This window comes from Siphateles boraxobius, unplaced genomic scaffold (genome assembly GCF_051911475.1).
Source record: "Siphateles boraxobius isolate OS27281-9 unplaced genomic scaffold, OSU_SipBor_1 9, whole genome shotgun sequence".
Lineage (NCBI taxonomy): Eukaryota > Metazoa > Chordata > Actinopteri > Cypriniformes > Leuciscidae > Siphateles > Siphateles boraxobius.
This window is the reverse complement of record NW_027509219.1, coordinates 15,182,046-15,201,905: the sequence shown is the minus strand read 5'-3', so window position 1 is coordinate 15,201,905 and position 19,860 is coordinate 15,182,046. Positions and strand designations below refer to the sequence as shown.

At 39.8% G+C, this 19,860-nt stretch overlaps 1 protein-coding gene across 43 annotated transcripts in view; it reads left to right on the top strand.

Moving 5' to 3' along the window:
- Positions 1–19,639, top strand: part of ep400 (E1A binding protein p400) — a 37,609-nt gene extending 17,970 nt beyond the window's left edge. For 4 of the 43 annotated variants that reach the window (XM_077223177.1, XM_077223154.1, XM_077223176.1 and 1 more), the window contains 31 exons: positions 922–1,083; positions 1,232–1,375; positions 2,357–2,439; positions 2,527–2,825; positions 2,911–3,113; positions 3,715–3,884; positions 4,160–4,356; positions 4,440–4,551; positions 4,801–5,106; positions 5,590–5,664; positions 5,764–5,898; positions 5,990–6,034; positions 6,291–6,441; positions 6,536–6,771; positions 6,876–7,049; positions 7,136–7,186; positions 7,514–7,650; positions 7,750–7,806; positions 8,025–8,103; positions 8,390–8,584; positions 9,532–9,577; positions 9,678–9,790; positions 9,917–10,109; positions 10,275–10,414; positions 12,978–13,172; positions 13,257–13,425; positions 14,468–14,518; positions 15,458–15,597; positions 15,695–15,835; positions 15,980–16,033; positions 17,897–19,639. In XM_077223177.1, the coding sequence (XP_077079292.1) occupies positions 922–1,083; positions 1,232–1,375; positions 2,357–2,439; positions 2,527–2,825; positions 2,911–3,113; positions 3,715–3,884; positions 4,160–4,356; positions 4,440–4,551; positions 4,801–5,106; positions 5,590–5,664; positions 5,764–5,898; positions 5,990–6,034; positions 6,291–6,441; positions 6,536–6,771; positions 6,876–7,049; positions 7,136–7,186; positions 7,514–7,650; positions 7,750–7,806; positions 8,025–8,103; positions 8,390–8,584; positions 9,532–9,577; positions 9,678–9,790; positions 9,917–10,109; positions 10,275–10,414; positions 12,978–13,172; positions 13,257–13,425; positions 14,468–14,518; positions 15,458–15,597; positions 15,695–15,835; positions 15,980–16,033; positions 17,897–18,235 (4,592 nt within the window). In that variant the 3' untranslated portion in view covers positions 18,236–19,639. The remainder of the gene's footprint in view (positions 1–921; positions 1,084–1,231; positions 1,376–2,356; positions 2,440–2,526; positions 2,826–2,910; positions 3,114–3,714; positions 3,885–4,159; positions 4,357–4,439; positions 4,552–4,800; positions 5,107–5,589; positions 5,665–5,763; positions 5,899–5,989; positions 6,035–6,290; positions 6,442–6,535; positions 6,772–6,875; positions 7,050–7,135; positions 7,187–7,513; positions 7,651–7,749; positions 7,807–8,024; positions 8,104–8,389; positions 8,585–9,531; positions 9,578–9,677; positions 9,791–9,916; positions 10,110–10,274; positions 10,415–12,977; positions 13,173–13,256; positions 13,426–14,467; positions 14,519–15,457; positions 15,598–15,694; positions 15,836–15,979; positions 16,034–17,896) is intronic. The other 39 variants (XM_077223186.1, XM_077223165.1, XM_077223185.1 and 36 more) reach the window with 23 other exon arrangements.
- The last annotated feature ends 221 nt before the right edge of the window (positions 19,640–19,860 follow it).

Below are 19,860 nucleotides of genomic sequence, written 5' to 3'. Positions count from 1 at the left end.
AACCGAAATATGTAATTTATGACATGTGGATGCATTAGTCCAGTATAAACAACGGCACAGGGGAGAGATGAAACCAAATAAAACATGCATATGATTTGTCTTTGTTCTTAATCTTAATCATATGTGTATTTATTATGGCAATGATCAGCATAAGTAGCCTTTAGCAATGCATATAAATACATTTCTGCATCATACTGTGATCAGAATCCCAATCAAATCGTAATCAGAAATTATTTCATATACTCGCTGGTGTATGAGAGTGAGTTAAGAGCAAAAAATTGTTTTCAATGTCTTAAAAGTTTTTTTAGCTGGTAGCTTGATATAAAAACATGGGAAATGAGCAGCGGTGTTGACCGTCTCCTGACTCTGATAAACTCTGCCTTTGTTCATGACAACTCCTCAAGCCCCAGTTGGCCCTCTTTGGAGCAAGGTATTTGTCGGGCCAAAAACCCCTGGCTTTTGACCCAGAAGAATCCCCGATGAGGCACTATCAAGCCACGGAAGTGACAGTGGAAACGTTACTGGCCCTGGCACGCACTGGCACGTTCACTTTTGGCCCGACAGTGGAAACACGGCTATTGTCCTTCTGTGGGTGAAAAGAGTGTCAGGCTCGTGGGCACTGCTCCCCATGTCACATGTAACTATTGTTACATGGAAAACCTTTTAAACAAACAAAGATTTGCACCCACTTTTATTCGCTCTGCTAAACAGCTCAGACTGATTTCAGTTTGTTTGTTTCAGGTTTTTATTGGTAAGGTTTTGTTTGTTAAAGTGTCTTTCGTTTAACACACCCTGGTCACGCATGTCTCTTTCCGTGCTCATCCCGAAACTAACTAAAATGTTTTTTGTTTTCTCATAGAGAAATTTTCAGCTGCTTTGCACTGTAATTTAACATTGCACTGTCATTTTTACCTACTGAAGGTGGAGATGTGGTGAAGGTTGCTCAGTTAGTTGGACAGGGCCGCATCACCCAGCCAGAGACCCCTGTGACCTTGCAGTTCCAGGGAAACAAGTTCACCTTGTCCCCAAGTCAGCTGCGGCAGCTCACCACCGGCCAGCCCCTGCAGCTCCAAGGTACACTCGGTAATGTCCAGCCCGTGTTCATCATCTCTCTGTCTCATTTCATTGCCATGTTCAGTCACCTTTGCCATGTTCAGTCACTTGTGCCAGTTGATGTTATGTGTGTTCAGTGGGCTAATGTGACGCTTATATATATGTGTGTCTGCATTAGGCAACATCCTGCAGATTGTTTCAGCCCCCGGACAGAATCTTCTCAGGCCACAGGGACCACCTATGGTGATGCCTACCGTGCCCCAGGCTGTGCCTGTCCAGAACTCCTCAGGCACTCCACCCCCTGCCACCTCCACACCACAAGGTGAGGCACTCCTCCATCCTAAAGCTGATTGTTATTCTCAATAGTGATTGACCATCACCTAAATCAGTGATTCTCAACCTTTTTGCCAATAAAAGGACATTTTAAAGGACATCTATGTAGGTTCAAATGTTTCTGCTACTTGTTGTTCCAGTACCTGCTTTTAGCTACTTGTTTTCAATGTTTGTTTGTTGTTATATATAGCAACTAGGACTGGTAATATATTAAAATAAAATAAAAAAGTATTTTTTATAATTAAAAGATAACAAATAAAATGTATAATTTAACATAAAATTATAGTAAAATGATTTCCTGAATGATTCCATTCCTCTCTCCCCACAAATTGTTCTTAATGAAAATAAAGGCAGAAAGGCCAAAAAAACTCAAATAAATTATATAATTACATAATTCCAAAATTTCCAAGAGCTCTGTTTTTCAGGGAATTTACCCTCTTAATGCCCACCTATCTTTTTTACATGAACTTTCTAGTTATTTTATAAGCTTTTATAAAATTATTTTTAATCACTAATAGAAAATTTCTACATGATTAAATGCAAGTAGACAACATTTTTATGTAGTAAGCTCACTTAAGAACTTTAGTTAAAAAAGTTTTAGAATGTTTGTCATATGTAAATGTATCTTGTATAATCTTAACTGCTCTATTTTACTTTTTTTGTTTATTTTTTATATATTTTTGCAACTATTGTATTTTTTGTAACTCTACCTGATTAAATATTTTAGACCTTGACGTTGCTAGGCAAAATTATATTTGTTATATAAAATTTTAAAAATGTAGGTATTATTTATTTCAGTTCTTGACATTTTCAAAATCAAACATAAATAAAAAAAATTAAGACATTTTGTGCCCCTTTCAAAGTGTGCTGAGGCCCCCCTGGTTGAGAACCACTGACCTAAATATGTGACATTCTACTGCTGTCTTAGATCATTTAAACTTAAGCTCTCTTTCTGCCTGTTTCCATAAAGCAACCAACATGGCAACCCCAGTCACTCCAGCAACCACAGACACAGAAACAAACTCTAAACACTCAGTTAACGCCACAACACAGGTGAGTTTGGAAGACATGTTAAAGGAAATAATGAGGTCCATTGAATAGTTGAATAGAACACCGAACCTTGTCTTTGTGTCTCTTTAGGAGTCAAGTGAGGAAAGAAACAGGCAGCTGAAAGAGCGTCTGGCTAGTTTATTACATGCGAACGAATGGCGGTCCTCGCGCTCTGTGCTATATGGCTCAGACTTAATCAAAACCTGCTCCATTTATGAGGGACGCCCTCCACCGGCCTTCCCCGCTCCCCAGCACTCCCGCTGGTCCTGGGTTGGCAGAGACAGTTGCATCAGGGCTCAGCAGACATGCGTGTCCACAGTGGCTCCACTCCGCTCAGCGATTCTCTCCAACACGGAGCAGGAGGCGGCAGCATGCATCTTGTTGAAGAGGTCTGGATTTGACAATGAACTCCATGCCATGTAAGCAGTTTTGTGAGCTTTTCGTGATCTAATTCTGCTTCCTGTTATATTTTAGGTTCTCCTGCATACTTCCCGCTGCTGTGGCCCCTCCCCCTCAACTGTATGCGTCCAATCCTCCACCGTTTTACAGTATAGCACAAAAATCATTCAGGCGCCTGCTACAGAAAGTGTCTGCTCCACACAACGCAGAGATCCGGAGCATAGCCTGTCCTTCTGTCACCAGCTTCCCTGATATACACATGCTTGAGATGGATTCAGGTGTGCACAGCCTTAAATTCCTTCAGATTTTAATTTTACAAATACTATTGAAATTTAGTTGAGCATATCATTGTATATTCTTCTATCCATCCTATGTGACACTTAACACTGGAGTAATGATGCTGAAATTTCAGCTTTGCATCACAGGAACAAATTACATTTAAAAAATATATATATTAAAATGGAAAAGGTAATTTTAAACTGTAATAATATTTCACAATATTGCTTTTACTGTATTTTTGCTTAAATAAATGCAGCCTTGGTGAGCATAAGAGACTACTTTCAAAAACTTAAAAAATCTTACCAACCCCAAACTTTTGAACGGTAGAGTGCTTGTTATATTAGTCGCCTTTATAATCCTTAAAAATCAGTATAAAGTTTGGCCCACTTTTGCAGCTTATTTTACCCAGTTGTAAACTGTCAGATTGGGTCTTCCTTTCCAACTTGGATAATCCCGCAATAACAGAATGCCATGGAAAAAAACAAATAAAAAATATGGCATGTCAATCTTGGGCTGCAACCAGCTTTAAAAATTATAAAATAAAACCGTTATAATGGTATCAGTTTTAATGTGATATAATGTTCCTGTATCTGATTGCAGGAAAACTAGAGGCGCTGTCCATCCTGCTGCAGAAGATGAGCGTCGAGAACAGACGAGTTCTGATATTCACCCAGATGGCTAGCATGCTAGACATACTGGAGGCCTTCTTAGACCACCATCACCTCACCTATGTACGGCTGGATGAGAGTCTGTCACTGGAGGAGAGACGGGTAAGAAACCTGGAGTAATATATTCACTGTTGCTCTCTGTTGCCCTGGCTAAGTCCTGGTCCCGCTGAGACTGTAGTGGTTTCTGGGCTATAATTGAAAGGGAATATCATTGAATGTTCTTCCCTGCCTGTTTGATTTAGTTCCACACAGAGCCTCAAAAGATGCTTACATATCAATTAAACATCATCAACACCACTACTATGTGATCTTGGTCATCTTCTATTGAAAATGCAATGCTTAACTTATCTTGTTTCTCATGTCCCGTTTGATTTCAGGTGCAGGTCAAAAGGTTTAACCGCAACAGACAGATCTTCTGCACCATCCTGACCAATCGCTGCTGCTCGGCCATGGGTCACGTATTTGATGCAGATACAATTGTGTTTTACGACACAGACCTAAATCCCAGCATGGACATGCGCACGCAAGAGTGGTGTGACAAGATCGGTCGCTCCAAAGACATCCACATCTACAGGTCAGACTAGAGGAAAAATTAAATTTAACTTACTTGTCAGGTTTATTTTTGTAAGCTTTTATACTGATGCTGTGCTCTGTCAGGTTGGAGAGCGGGAACTCCATTGAGGAGAAGCTCTTGAAGAATGGCACTAAAGACCTTATACGAGAGGTAGCTGCACAGGGGATGGACTACACTCTGGCCTTTTTAACACAGGTAAACACAAATGTACAGCCGTTTACTTCGTGTACACACAATCTTGCACTTTTACGGTCATGTGATTACTTTAATCTTTCACATTGAGGGACGGTTTCAAAACCTAGTAAATATGAGATTTACATTTCAGTCAGGATGTGACCTATATAGGAAGTAGACAATGAGGCAGCTCACAAGGTTTTGGAACAGAGCCTGACTCTCACAAGCCACATAATGCTCACATTATGAATGTGTGCTGGCCTTACACAGCGCACCATTCAGGATCTGTTTGAGGTAGAGGCCGGCTCTGGAGAGAAAGTGGAAGAGTTTGTGGTCCTCCACCAGGAGCCCTCCCCATCTGAATCCATCCCCCCTCACGTGGCCAGACCCTACATCCAGGCCCTGAATACCATCCGACTGGACACTCAATATGAAGATGAGGAGGAGAAGACGGAGGTAAACAGAGATGTGAAAAGTGATAAAGAGGAAGTGGGAGGACAGAAAGAGATTGGTGTGGAGGAGGGGATGAGAGAGGAGACGTCACAGTTAGAAGAGCTGGCTGCAGTGATGGAGCAGGTGAGGTTATAGAAAATCAATGTTACTTGAACATTTCTTTGATCTTGTTCGTATTTTTATGCCTTGACCATTAGTGCAATGTTGAATTTTCAGCATCATTACCCCAGTCTTCAGTGGCACATGATCCTTTAGAAATTCTTCTACTATGCTGATTTGGTGCTTAAGAATTTTTTTTTATTATCTTTGTTAGAAATAGTTATGCTGCTTACTATTTTGTACAAAGCGTGATACGTTTTTTTCAGTATTATCTGAATATAAAAGAAAAGCAATTTTTTTAAATAGAAAGCTTACTGTAAAGTTATAAATGTCTTTACTGTCACTTTTGATCAATTTAATGCATCCATGCTGAATAAAAGTACTATTTAAAAAAAATCTTACTTACCCCAAACATTTAAACTATATATTTCTGACACATAAAAATACATTCCGAAAAATAAGGAAGAGATATGAAGTATTGATTGAAGTTTGTGGTGTGTTGTCTAGCTCACTCCTATTGAGAGATACGCACTGCACTATCTGGAGTATCTGCACATCAGCGATGATGAACTGGTTATAAAGGTATGGAAACGGTTTTCATATGACAATGATTTTGTTATGCCCACCCTGTAAATACTTCAATACAGATTGTTTAATTGTCAGTGTTTGTGTGAGTTGCAGGAGCGCATAGAGGCTGCTAAGAGAGGCTGGGAGCTGCAGCAGCAACAGAAAGTGAAGGTGGAGAAAGAGGAACAAATGATCCTAGAAGATGAGGAGGATCTGTTCACCTACACCAGAGAGGACGCATACAACATGGTACAAATATATTCTAATGTGCTTTTCATTAGGAAGTTAGGCCTATGTCATATAGTGTAGATTCAATAACTTTTCCCTGTCCTCTTTACAGGAGTACGTGTTCGAGAATGAAGATGGACAGACAGAATTAATGCCGGTAAGTTGAAGACTGCGCACTTTTAAAGTGTTTAGGGTGAATCTCACAAAAACACATTTTACCCCAAAATTTTATATAAATTTAAATATAGCCAAAAAACCTAAGGATATTAAAAATTGGCCTGATTTTTTATTTTTATTTTTTTTAGGTAAATGTATTTTATTTGTTTTTGATTTTGGAAGATTAAGATTCCCCCAATTTTTAATCAGAAAGCCTGAAAATTGTTTCTAACTCTTACTGTTGCTCTAATCTGTAGCTCTGGACTCCCCCAACTCCTCCGCAGGATGATAATGATATCTACATTGACTCTGTAATCTGCCTCATGTATGACACTGCGCCCATGCCCGAGTCCAAACTGCCCCCGGTCTACGTCCGCAAAGAGCGCAAGAGACACATGGACCCATCAGGTTTGACTGCTCAAGAAACGCTGCCGACGTCTGAACTTACTGTGCTCAAACAGATGCTAAATTCTCTCTCTTTCTCTCTCCCCGCTCTCGTCAGCTCTGGGACGTAAGAAAAAGAAGGGCCATGGAGAGTCTGTGATTCCTCCGCGCTCTCTCTTTGACAAGGCCAGTCTGCTCAAGGTAAGGCGAGAAGGCAAAGATCAGAAAAAGAACTTCTCTCTGAAGCAACAGGCTCCCTTCGCCAAGCCGCTGCCCTCACTGCTCAAACCAGCCATGGAGGCTGGACAGGACAACCCTGAGTGGCTCATCAGTGAGGACTGGGCCCTGCTGCAGGTACTAGATCCATCACGTTATCATTGCATAAGTATTATGACCACACAGTTGTGTGTTGGATGGATAAGCCGAGGTTGTAATTCTCTTTCCCTCTATTTTCACAGGCTGTAAAGCAGTTACTGGAACTTCCTCTGAACCTGACCATCGTGTCTCCAGCTCACACTCCTAACTGGGACCTGGTGAGCGATGTGGTCAACTCCTGCAGCAGGATTTACCGCTCGCCAAAGCAATGCCGTAGCCGCTACGAGAACGTCATCATTCCAAGAGAGGAGGGCAAGGTGAGAGATTGTACCAGTATCACCTGATTGTGAGTTCTCTTATTTATATTCTTTAACATTTTCTCTGTGACATCATTGTCCTACAGCTAATATATGAAGCTAACCCTAAGAAGAACAAGACCAAGAGCATTTATAAGGTATATAAAACATATAAAAATATAAAAAAGTAAAGATTTTTGCTAATTACTGCATTGTTTGTGCCCTAAATTATTACATTGTTTAGATTTAATAAAGTCTTAGCTAACTGATTTGTATATGTAGATTTCTTAAATGCATAACTTAGACAGTTACCTCTGATAACAGATCACTCTAAATTGTAATGTGGACTCACATTATGCATTTTCTGTAAAGCTGCTTTGAAACAATGTGTATTGTGAAAAGTGCTATACAACTAAATGTGAATTTATTTTTTTTAATGTATTATTGGCTGGTTTTGGTTTGGTAACGCTTCCTTTCCTGCACAGTCCAAGAACAGTCGTCCTCTGCGCACATGTCAGATCTACACACAGGATGACAACGCTACACAGATCCAGTTGTACAACAGCCGTTTTGAGCTAATGAAAATCATCGCTAGCAAGAGGAGCCCACCCATAAAACCACTGTATGTGAAGGCAGTGTCCAACACACAAACAACATTAAAATCAACTTGAATGATGAAAAAAAAAAACTCTTCATAACTTTGGGTGTTTTTATTTTCTAGACTGGGCATGAATCCATTCCAGAAGAACCCCAAGCATGCCTCTGTGCTGGCTGAGAGGTATTGACTTTGACTTGTCACTGTGCTGTACAAAATAAGTCCTGAAGTTATCAACTTCTAATATTGGACATTTTGGACTGATACTGATCATTAAAAAAAAAAAAAAACCTCAATATTAGCAGATACAGTCTTGAATATATTGTACATATTATTTAGTCACATTTGATATTCATTTTTGTTTAAACCCCATCTCATTTTTTCTTTCTTTGTGTGTACAGCGGGATAAGCTACGACAAGCCTCTGCCTCCTATCCAGGTTGCCTCTCAGAGAGCTGAGAGAATCGCAAAAGAGAAGAAGGTGGGGTTTAGTTCGAGAACTGCTTAAAAACTGCTTGAGTTGCACATTAAAATACATATCCACTACAGTTCAAATTTTGGGATCAGTATGTTTTTTTAATTTTTCTTTAAATTAATTTTTTTTTTTTTATGGTAATACTTCAGAATATTAAAATTTTTGATTTTCGTAAGAGAGCTTTGCATAAGAAAGTTTAAAAACATAAAAAAATCTTACCAACCCCAAACTTTTATTTAGAATTTTTCTTAACAGCTGCTTGTTTTCAACCCTCCTTTCTTTTCCTCCGTAGGCACTAGCCGAACAGCAGAGGGCTCAGCAGTTAGCTCAGCAACAACAGCAGCAGACTACAGGAGCTGCCCAGCCTCAGGGAGCTGCCACACAGCCTCAAGCCCAGCCACAGGCCACTGCTGCAGGCACACAGGCCACCGGAGTGCCTCAGCCCAACCAACCCGGAGCAGCAGCAGTCCCCAACACCGCTGTACTGGTTAGACTCCTATAATACTGCATGCTAAATGTCACACTGGATCTTGCATACACCTGTATTTAGCTGTAAATTACCATTAAAATTACAAGATGAATGTTAATACCAGGTCTTAGCCAAAGCTTTTTAGTCACATATTTGATCGAGATAAATCATTCCAAAAATCATGGTTACGGATGTTGGTAGGTTTACGTATTTCGCAGCCACCGCTCTAGCCGTTATTTTTATCCAAGCATTAATGGCAAGGAAAGACCCTTTTACTTGGGAGTGGCCACATATGAGGTGTTTCGCCCTCCTGTCTGCTTCGAGGTCTTGATAAATTGTGGCATTTCTTTGTTGTTTAGAATCCAGTATTCCCATATATTTTTGTTATTTATGAGATTAATAAAGAATTTTGTCTCATCTTCCCTCCAAACATACCGGAATCTTTAAAGAATGATTGACTTGTACGGACACCAGGTGACCTGTAAATGGGAAAAAAAACTGGTTCCGTTGCAGTTTTGCGAAATATTCCTTTTTCGAATTGCCTAAAAAAAGCCTCATACAAGCGTAAAAACTTTTTTGCGAAATTGATCTTTATATTGGCTGTATTTTCAATTCTAAATTTCAATTTGCGCAATATGAAGGGTAATGGAAATGTAGCTAATGTTTTGTTATTATCAAACAGCTCAATATGCTGCTCAATATTTTTGTACAAACCTTGATGCATTGTATTAAGGATTCTTTGATGAATAGACAGTAAACAGATAAAAGAACAGCATTTATATGACTTGGAAATCTTTTGTTGAGTATTATAAATGTCTTTACTGCTAATTTTGATCAATTTAATGCAACCTCAAGTATTAATTTCTTCGCAATAAAAACTGTACTGACCCCAAACTTTTGAACAGTAGATTGTTATATACGATTACTAATAAGTTGAACTTGTTTTGTGTTTGTTGGTTTTCAAGACTGGAGCTATCAAGACCACTGCAGTAGGCACAAGCATCCAACCAGGTATCATCACATTACACAACTTTTAAATGTGCTTGTCGCTACAGTTGTGAGTGCTGTTGACATGAGTGCTCATTCATGTATATTTCTATTTAAACTTCAGCGACGGCTACAGTGAGTGGAAATGTGATTGTAAACACTGTGGCTGGAGTTCCTCCCGGTCAGTTCCAGGCGAATAAACGTCTGGCATCTCCAGTCATACCTGGAGCCCTGTCTGTGAGTCCTGACCACCCTCATACAGCACACATTTGATTTCAAATTAATTAACTCAATTCATTATTATTTTGTTGTGCAGGTTTTTCTTCATTTGTACCACTTTGTTCTTTTTATTTGCTCCCGCAGACGGCAGGAACGGCCACAGCTCAGGTGGTTCACACTCAGCAGAGAACAGTGCCTACAACAGCTGCCCCAGCAGAGGTCGTAACCATAGCGACGGGTCAGACCGTGAGAGCCGTTACCCCAGTGACCGCATCAGCTGTGGTGTCCACTAATCTGACTCCGGGTCAGTCCCAAACACGCACGCTGGTGGCTCCAGGTAGACCAAATGCCATCCTTAGAGAAGCCATGCGTGTTTTGGGTTCTCTGGTGGCGAATCGATTCAGAGAGTCACACTTCCGCATTGTTTGTTTTTTACTATAACCATAAATAGCTGGACTGTCTGCCATCGTTGTGTTTTTACACCATTTTTTTGCTTCTCTAGCTCCAGGTATGCAGTTGTCTCAGGGTAAGCAACTCACTCAAGCTCAATTCCAGCTCCTCCGACAGCAACAGTTACAGCAGCAGCAACAACAACCACAGGCTACATCTCCACAGATCAAAGCAGTAGGAAAGCCTCAGCAGGTACACATACTCTTAGTATGGAAGATGCCACGTCCAGTGTTGGGCAGTAGCGTCGCTACTAGTTTAACTATATTTCTCAGTAGAGTGGTGGTGGCGTCACTGTTTTCTGAATCAAATAGCTTTTCAGCAGCGAAGCTCTTTTTTTGATCAAGTAGTGCGTTAGTGTCCACACAAGCTACATTTTCCCAAGCATTTCGAAAGCTCAAGCTCAAATCGGAAATACAACTGCTAAGTATCACTGATGCTGGATCAGTAAGTGACGGTGACTTCTTCGTGTTTTACGGTGGTTGGCAACCATAGGGCCATATGATTTAATTCCCGCGATGCGGAAAACACGGATGGAATCGCAGAATCCAGGCATAAAAACGGAATTTACTGTATAACATAGTGCTGGGCGGTTTGACCAAAAATTTATATCAGGTTTTTTTTCAAAATTATGCCGGTTTTCCGGTTTATGAAGTTTTTTTTTTTTTCATGCATAATCAGGTGTTCAAAACATTTTCTACTGGCTGAGAGTGGAATTACTGCAGTAAATTGACTTATCCTATTTTACTGTCATTAGTGAATATTGTAGAATAGAATAGCGCCCAGTATAACCTAAAATTGTTATTTCTTAACGTTCTAATAACGTTCTTATAACCAGGAAATAACGTTAATACAACGTTTATATAACAGGAGAATTGTACGTTCTAATGACGTTTGAATGATGTTCTTATAACCAAGCAAGAACGTTAATACAACGTTTATATAACGGGAGAATTGAACGTTCTTATAACGTTTTGAATAAAGTTCTTATAACCAAGGAATAACGTTAATACAACGTCTAAAAAACTGGACATTTTGAATGTCCCTAGAACATTCAGAAATAACGTTAACGTTTTTATAACTTAATGGGAACGTTATGAAAACGTTCTTATAACCTAAAATTGTTAGCTGGGGAAGAGGAGAGATTCGCGTTTGCACTGAACACATTTTAAGTGCAGGATTCTCTGAGCGAGCCCAGAGAAAATAGACCTATTTTAACAAGAGCAGCGTGTATCTGAGAGCATTATATTAATGTACTTTCGCGCTACAATAATGCGCTCAGCATCCATCGTCCATGTAACGTAACAGAGCACTGCTGTTTGTTTACCCTCACTCGTCGCTGCTTAGAAGTGCAACATTGTAAAGGGTCCGTCTGAAACAGTGTCGCGCAGCGTAACGTTTGTTCCGAATGTTGTGTAATTAAATACACCGGTATGGCGGTTTATTCAAAATCAATATCATGACGAAAATATAAACCGGTTTTCGGTTTGAACCGGTTTACCGCCCAGCACTAGTATAACGTGGAATTTCATGGAATTTGTCAGATCTTGGATGAAAAGTAGGTCAGTAAACTTAAATAAAACCGCGATATAGACTAGTGTCTGTCTGTGAATATTGAACTGCATAAAGACTATTTAAAAAGGAAACATGCATGTTCTGCGTGTCTCTGTGAATGAATGGCGCACATGCGTGGATTCAACCCGTCAAAATAAAAGGTTGGTTTAAACTTTGAAGAAAGTTTTGCTTAAATCTTTAGGCTTACATATTAAATAATTGGTCATTACAATTTAAACCATTGAAATAGAATTCCAAAAAAATAAAAACAGAATTTGGTAAAAAGAAAAAAAGATTTCAATTAATTACGCATGCTTTTTGATTTACTAAAATTAAATTTAAACATTAAAATTGGAATCCAGGGGAAAAAAATTAATTTGGAATGTGGGAAAAAATAAAAAAGGGATTTCATAGGGCCCTGCAACCAGCTTTTTGGTGCATTTGCATGGTCCACCTTCTGCTCCGGATGGTGACATCTCATACCAGTCTCAATCGTTGGGCTGACACGTGAGAAATTTACTTAATGGAAAAAGATGCACACACTCTCAACACCTGGTTTTGTTATAGTTATATGGTTGTATATAGTGTTTTTTTTTTTTGCCAAATTCATTTGGAACAGTTTGGAACAAATTATGCCTGCCTATCTGTTTGACTGACAGTTTTATTGATCACTGTGATAGCACTGACTTGGAATGAAGTTGGTTCAATATAAAAATTCAATTAGAAAAAATAGCTTCGATGAAGTAAGCTACTTTTACCATATTGCTGTAGGTTAGCTTGCTACATTTCCCAGGGTGGTAGCTTCAGAAGCTACATTTAATGTAGAGTAACTGCTACCTTAGCTCACTACATTTTCTAAGTAGCTTGCCCAACACTGGCCATATCTGACTTGTTTTTTTTGACCTAGTCTGCTTTTGAGGTTTTACTATGGTGAAGAAAGGCTAGATGCAATTACAGAATTGCTTGGTCTCCCTAAACCTTTCCTCCATGTTGTTTGACAAGAATGAACCCTAATGTTTCCAATTATCCTTTATAATAACTAGAGTTAACAGGTGCCTTTAACCGATATATTGACCAATATTTGGCATTGTAGCATTAACTGCTCCATGTTGGAGAAAAAATTATTACCAGGGCACTGATTTCACCATTGGTTGCAGTGTTTACTTTCTTATTAGTCATGTTTTTAACAATTTGTTCTATCCAGGAGTTGCTGAAGAAGCAGAAGCTGCAGATGGCGGCGGTAGCTCAAGGTCAGCAGGCTGCATCGACTCAGCAGCCGCAGCAGGTTCACGCCACACCCGCGGCTACGGCCAACCCTCAGATAGCTGCAGTCGCTACATCCAGAGCGGGAGCTATGCTCACTGGAACTACTGTCACCAACTTACAGGTGGCCAGACTGGTAAGCACACAGACACACACACCTAGGACTAAACCTTTCACATACATCAGGGTGCATAATCATTATATATGTCTTTTCATTCAGACACGTGTTACAGCCCCAGGACCTCAGTCGGGTCAAACCCCCCAGGTGACTCTGACCAAACCACCTCCTGTAGTCTCAGTTCCTGCTGTGGTCTCCTCCGCCGGAGTCACGACCCTTCCTGTCACTGTGGCCGGCATTAGTGTCGCCATTGGACAGACGCAGAAAACAGGTACAGGCTTGCTCTGAAACAAGTGGAGAATGACATTTGCTAAGGGTTACACTTACTAGTCAGTAGAGCTGTACGATTAATCGTTAAAAGATCGCCATCTCGATTCAAACACCCATGCGATCTTGTTTATTAATGACACTGATTCGCCATAGTCTATTAAACCTTTGACAAAATCACACCGGAACATTCAAATCTGCGTTTGCATTTCTGATGAGCCAGAGAGAGCAGTTATCATGTATAGGTATGAAACCGCTTCACCAGCAGTCTTTGTCAAACAGTCTTATTTATGTTACAAATATTCTTATTATAATAAGAGTTATAGTTCGGAATCGGATAAAAACACTGATGCCTACGGTAGCGATCAAAATAGAGCAAATCACCTTTTGAAAGTAACTTTGCACTTCAAATAACGATTGCATCGATTAAATCTTAACACCACCAGGTGGCGACAAAGCGGCTGTTAAAAATGTATTTGTCATTGAACCATTCAAGAGATCCGTTAAAATTCCTGATTCATCCAGTAATAAAAAAAGTGAAGTATTTATAAGTCATTGAATCATTCATTCACAGTTAAAAATTTTTTTTTTAATTCAGATAAATTAAACATTTTTAACAGACTACAGCAATTAACATTTTGTCGGAACCTCTAATAAATTATTTTGTTTAGTTTGTAACAAAATAAATCATGATTCTCTATCCAGAATCGTGCAGCTCTACTAGCCAGTTAGACTTGTTGTAGTAGCACTGTTGTTATTGTTAACTCAAACTATTAAATGTTTTCTGTAATTTAAATAAAGCTAATATAAAATAATATATAAATATTAAAAGAAAATGTAAATTTGAAAAAACGTAGGGCCTGTTTACACCTGTTTTTACTGATCGGATAGCTATCTGATTTGTTAAAAATGTTCCATTTACACTTGGCCACATACATGTGTCTGCAATGCGAATATAAATCTGATCTTCAATTCCCGCGCTATATGCAAATTTAACAAAGTTCATGTGAATGAAAGCAACATAGCTGCATTTTATTTATCATCAGCTAATCTCAAGATCAAAGACCGCAATAGGAGAAAGAGCAGCATCAGCACTGGTAAGATAATTTAGTCTCACTACTTTGAATGAAGATGATTGTTTAGCGTCTACGACGCCTTTCAGTTTCATTTGCGGCAGTTTGAGCGTCGGCTTGCTGAGGAGATACTCAGATACTCATCTGCGGCGAATGTGTGTTGCAGTTGCGCCGTCATATCTGGCTATAACATTTCATATAGCCTATAACACACTCCAACACGGTTATAAGATTCACATATGTGGTTTCAACAACCAGATGCATTTACACTTGTCCAATTTTCACCTGGAATGCGTCTCAGACCACCTCCTGAAGTGGTTTAAGTGATCAGATTTAAATCCGTCTCATGCGTTTCGGAGGGCATTTACACCTGGTCTTTTCACGATCGGATAGCTATCCAATCAGAGAAAACGCATGAAGTGACCAGGTGTAAACAGGTTACACTGTTAAGTACTAAAACTTTAACTGAAATAAATATAAATAGAAGCTAAATATTTTATATATTTATTTACAAAATGACTAAAACTTAAACTAAGGTTAAAATGAAATCTGAAAATATAAAAATAAAAGCTAATTCAAAATATTAATAAATGCTATTGACTTGATCAGACATGGCTTCAAAAGCACTTATTTTATACCAAATATTCCATTTAGTTGGTCTCAAAAGTGAACCCAGAGTTATTTGTGAACACATTAGATGCAAACTGCACTGCATGTGCAGCAATCATTTGATGATCTCAGTTTATTTGAAGCCAAAATGATTGTGAACCGCCCTAAAACTAATCATTTATCATCACCTAGAGACTTACTGAAACTATTGTGAGTGGCACACTACCGTTTCTTTGCACCGTTAATGACAACGCGAGCTCGACTCTGGCAGTGGAGTTGCATGCTTTTTTTTTCTCCCCTATCGATAACCTTTTAGGGGCTCTTGTAGACTAAAGCATTTATGTGTTTGTGCAGGTGGTCAGGTGGTAACCCACCCGTTCCAGGTGCAGCAAGTTCAGCAGCTGTTGCACAGACAAAAGCAGCAGGCCGCTGCACAAGCTGCCGTCCAGAAGGCGGCACAGCCACAGCAAACACAGGCTGCTGTGCAGCAAAAGGTACCAAACAGCCAATATGATATATTTTTTAATTAAGCTTTATCTATATAAATGTCTCTTCAACCCTTCTCCCTCTTTATTTCTCTGTTTAACTCAGCAGGCTGCTCAAACCACAGCCCAACAGCAGCAGAAAGTGACGTACGCCGCCACCACTCAACTGCAGCCCGGCATTAAAACCCAGTTCTTCACAACCTCAATCGCACAGCCGCAGAAACCTACGACAGCTCAGCAGATACAGGTAAGAAGTTACGCTTTTACAGAGACCACCTATCCAGCACTTACAAAAGTGCAAAGCCTGACATGAAAATGTTGCAGTGCGATGTAGTGCATGTGGTATTAGTAGCTAGCTCAGCTTTGTAGTGATTTTCCCTTCTGCTTGTAGGTCGCTAAGCTTCCTCAAATAGTTCAGCAGCAGATAGTATCGTCACCTCAACAGGTAAGTGTTTCAGTGTTTTGTGCACTTTCTTGTTGATGGATTGAAAATTTATTTGATGCAGTTTTGGAAGTCCAAAGTGACTTTTCATAGCGTTTGTTCCTGATTTTATTCTAAACTGTTTCTCTGTGCATGTTATTCCATACAAACAGTGCTTTAAGTGGCCCAAAAGAGGTACCGGTACTCTATTATTAATTTTTTTTCTTTTTTTCTGACTCCCCTCCTCCCCTGAGGTAACAACAACTATATTGAAGGGGTTTATATATATATATATATATATATATATATATATATATATATATATATATATATATATATATATATATATATATATATATATATATATATATATACATTTACAGTCAACAGACGACCTTATAAAAAATAATTTAATTGTCGATTTGCTTGAGCTAGAAAGAGCTACTGAACATAAATAAAATGTGCAAAAGGGTATTGAAAACATTTTGAACAAAATGTAGGCTACATAAAATAAATTATAAAACATAATTACATAATAACCATAGAACAGTAGAACATAAACATGAGTCTTGCTATGGTTCATTCATTTCTTTACCCGTTTCACACACCCTCTCCGGACCACGTTGAGTTGACACCATGATTGACACATAGACACTTATAATCGGATTGACGGCTCGATCGGAATAAAAAAAACCCTCATGTAAACACCCTAATCGATCCGATTGAGCTCGATCCGAATGACATTTCGATCGGATTGAAAGGGGTGGTTTATCCCTTATGTAATCCAATCGAGAGAACATGTAAACATTGAAAACCGAAACTGAAAGGACTGCACATGTGCAATGACGTTAAATAAACATAATGAGTATAACGCGCGGAACGAGCTGTTTTTCCTGTTGAATAAAGTGTCATATTACTAAGCTTCCCGTCATTCTAAAATTCTCATTTTACTCGCGGGTATGTGAAGTGAAGCAGGACAACGTCCCACCAGTCCTCGTTGTGGATTCTCATCCACAGACGCCTGGTTTTGGCCGCGGGGAGGGGCATTTTTACTTCGTGATCAGCACGGCAAAATGGTTAATATGCTCTAAATTATGACCAGCGACGAATTAATATTACGTCTGCTGTTTAAAACAAAGAAAGAACCAATAGAGGAGAATATTTAGGCGCGAACAGCGGGAAACTCTGTATATTCGTGCAGTTTGTGCATGTCAAAAAATCAGATCCGATTTGAAACTTGTGACATATAAACGCGCACATCAACCCGATTACTTTATTTATCATTCATGTAAACACCTTGTTCAGATTCATCAATCGTAGCTATTGATTTCATTCCGATTTTGTCCATGTAAACGTGGCTACTGACAGCGGCAAAAGCGACGCATGCTCTTTTCACTTGTAAAACTCAAGGGTGTATGGGTAATGTAGTCTCTGCTCTCGGTGGGACGAATTAGGAAGCGTGCATTGTGAAGGGCGCTCTGAAAAGCGACAGCGCAGCCAAAGGATTAAAACAGATGTGCAAATGAGCGTACCGGTACGCTAAAAGCACGTTCTGGGTGCACGGAGAGCTGGCGGTACGCTCAAGAGCTATATTTGGAAGTGGCGGTACTGAGTACCGGCGCGTACCGGCCCACTTAAAGCACTGCATACAAAATAATTCTTGTCTTTGTATTAATCTTTAATAAAACCTCTGAATTGACTTCACTTGTTGGCTGATTGATACTATTGTTTTGTATTGCATATACTTAATATATACTACTGTTCAAAACATTTATTATATTTGAAAGAAATTAATGATTTTATTCAGTAGTATTATTACAGTAAAGACGTTTCAGATCAATTGAATTATGACACCTGAATTGATTTTATGTGTATGTGTGTATGAAGATTCAGGCTCAGACGGTGGCCCTTACACAGGCGGCACCCGCTGCAGGTTCGGGACAGGCCCAGGTGCAGGTCATCCCCGCGGGCACCGCCACAGCCACGCAGGTGGTGCAACAGAAGCTCCTCCAGCAGCAGGTTGTCACGGCAGCAGCCGCCTCGCCTCAAATCCAGACCCCACCACCACACAGCCCCGCCCAGCAGCAGAGTGCCACAACCCCCGGCCCCGAGACTCCAGCGCAGCAGGCCGCTGCCACCCCCCAGCCCCAGCAGGGCAAAGGAAACACCCGCACTGGGGTCGCCATGCGCTCCAAAACCCCCGCCAAACCAAGCGGTGGCAGCTAGAGGGGTTGTAGGAGGAGAAAGTACCTGGGCACAACAGGGCTCTGAATTTTGTTTCCATTTGTTTTGGGAAAACTGACTCTTTGTAAAACAGGAACTCACTGTTGACTCTGGATGGAGCTTTTTGCAATTTGAAGTACAAGCTAACCACGTCTCATGCTAATCAAACATCACTCTGCCAACAGCCCTCAATCTACAGCCAATCTTTTTTTGTTGTTGTTGCTGTTTTTTTAATGGCGTATTAACTGAGGCTCCTCCCTCAGAAGTAAAGCATGACTATACAACAGTATGACGGCTTGTTTTCATACTGAAACTGATGGTCATACAATTGACCGAGCCGTCAAATGCTCCCTGTTCTTTTTCTACCATGCTACATGCTCTGTTTATACAGTGTTTAACATGTCATCACATCATTAAGGTCATGTATCAAGTGCGTTTGGATCGACGTCACTTCATTTGGCACGCAAGAACTCAGATCGTCTCAACATTATTCATAATGTTCAATCAGTCAAATTATATGCGTGTCCCCTCCAATATTTTTGTTCAATAGGTGTGGTGTTGTCCCTTTGTGTCGGTAAATATCACTTTGAAGCATTTAATGATGATGATAATCAAGATTAGCGAAGCTCTGCAAACCAAACTCTTCCTTTTGGGATGTAGAAATGGCCAACTACCATTCCTGTTGGGATGTAGAAATGGCCAACTACCATTCCTGTTGGGATGTAGAAATGGCCAACTACCATTCCTTTTGGGATGTAGAAATGGCCAACTACCATTAGTTTGATGTATGTGACCCAATAAAAGAATTGAATATATTAGCTTGTATCATGAAAACTCCCCTAAAACAAATTCTTTTCACTGTAGTTCAGCTGCATGGATGGATACCACCTGAAAATTGTCTAGTGATGTGTACTTGATGTGTGTGAAATGTTTGTGTGAGAATGTAATTTAACAACAAATTGATAGAAAAACTATCCTGCACTGTAGCCGTTTCATGGTAGCGGCAGCGGTGGAAATTATCGCCCTCCCAACTTCGATTTGGAAGAAATGTCATTGTTGAAAACACATCTGTGAAGTATTTCCGTTTTTTAGTTCATAGTTTTGAACAATGTCACCATTCGTCAGTTGAGTCAGACCTCAGCTTGGCTGTTAGTGTGTTTACGTTGGCCTGCTATCAGTAATGAACAGACTTAAATCAAGACTTTCCCTCTATGTATCTAAATCATATAATGATGGGGCTTTCGGTCATAAATGCATCTTTTTGTATTGATGTTGGGTCTGGAACACATGTAAATAACTCTGAAGTGGAGGGAGGGATGTATGACGGCATTTGTATTTGTAAAGTAGTTGTGTATTCATTGAATTTTTTTTCAGCCTACTTGTATAAAGTGTTATGTTTTTACACTCGTCTGGCTTATGATGTCTTCATTGGTCCATATGTGTGGTTGTTAGCTAGATTGAGTAAGCTGTCCTGGATGGGTTTCAGATTACATTAAGTGAGCGGTTCTGCCTGGAGTCCATAGATATGCATTCCTGTACGTCTGTGTGTAGACTTGCTGAGTGCAGTATATGCGTCAGCACACTCGCCAACAGGAATTTCAGAAAGAAAATGCATTGCATCTATCCTG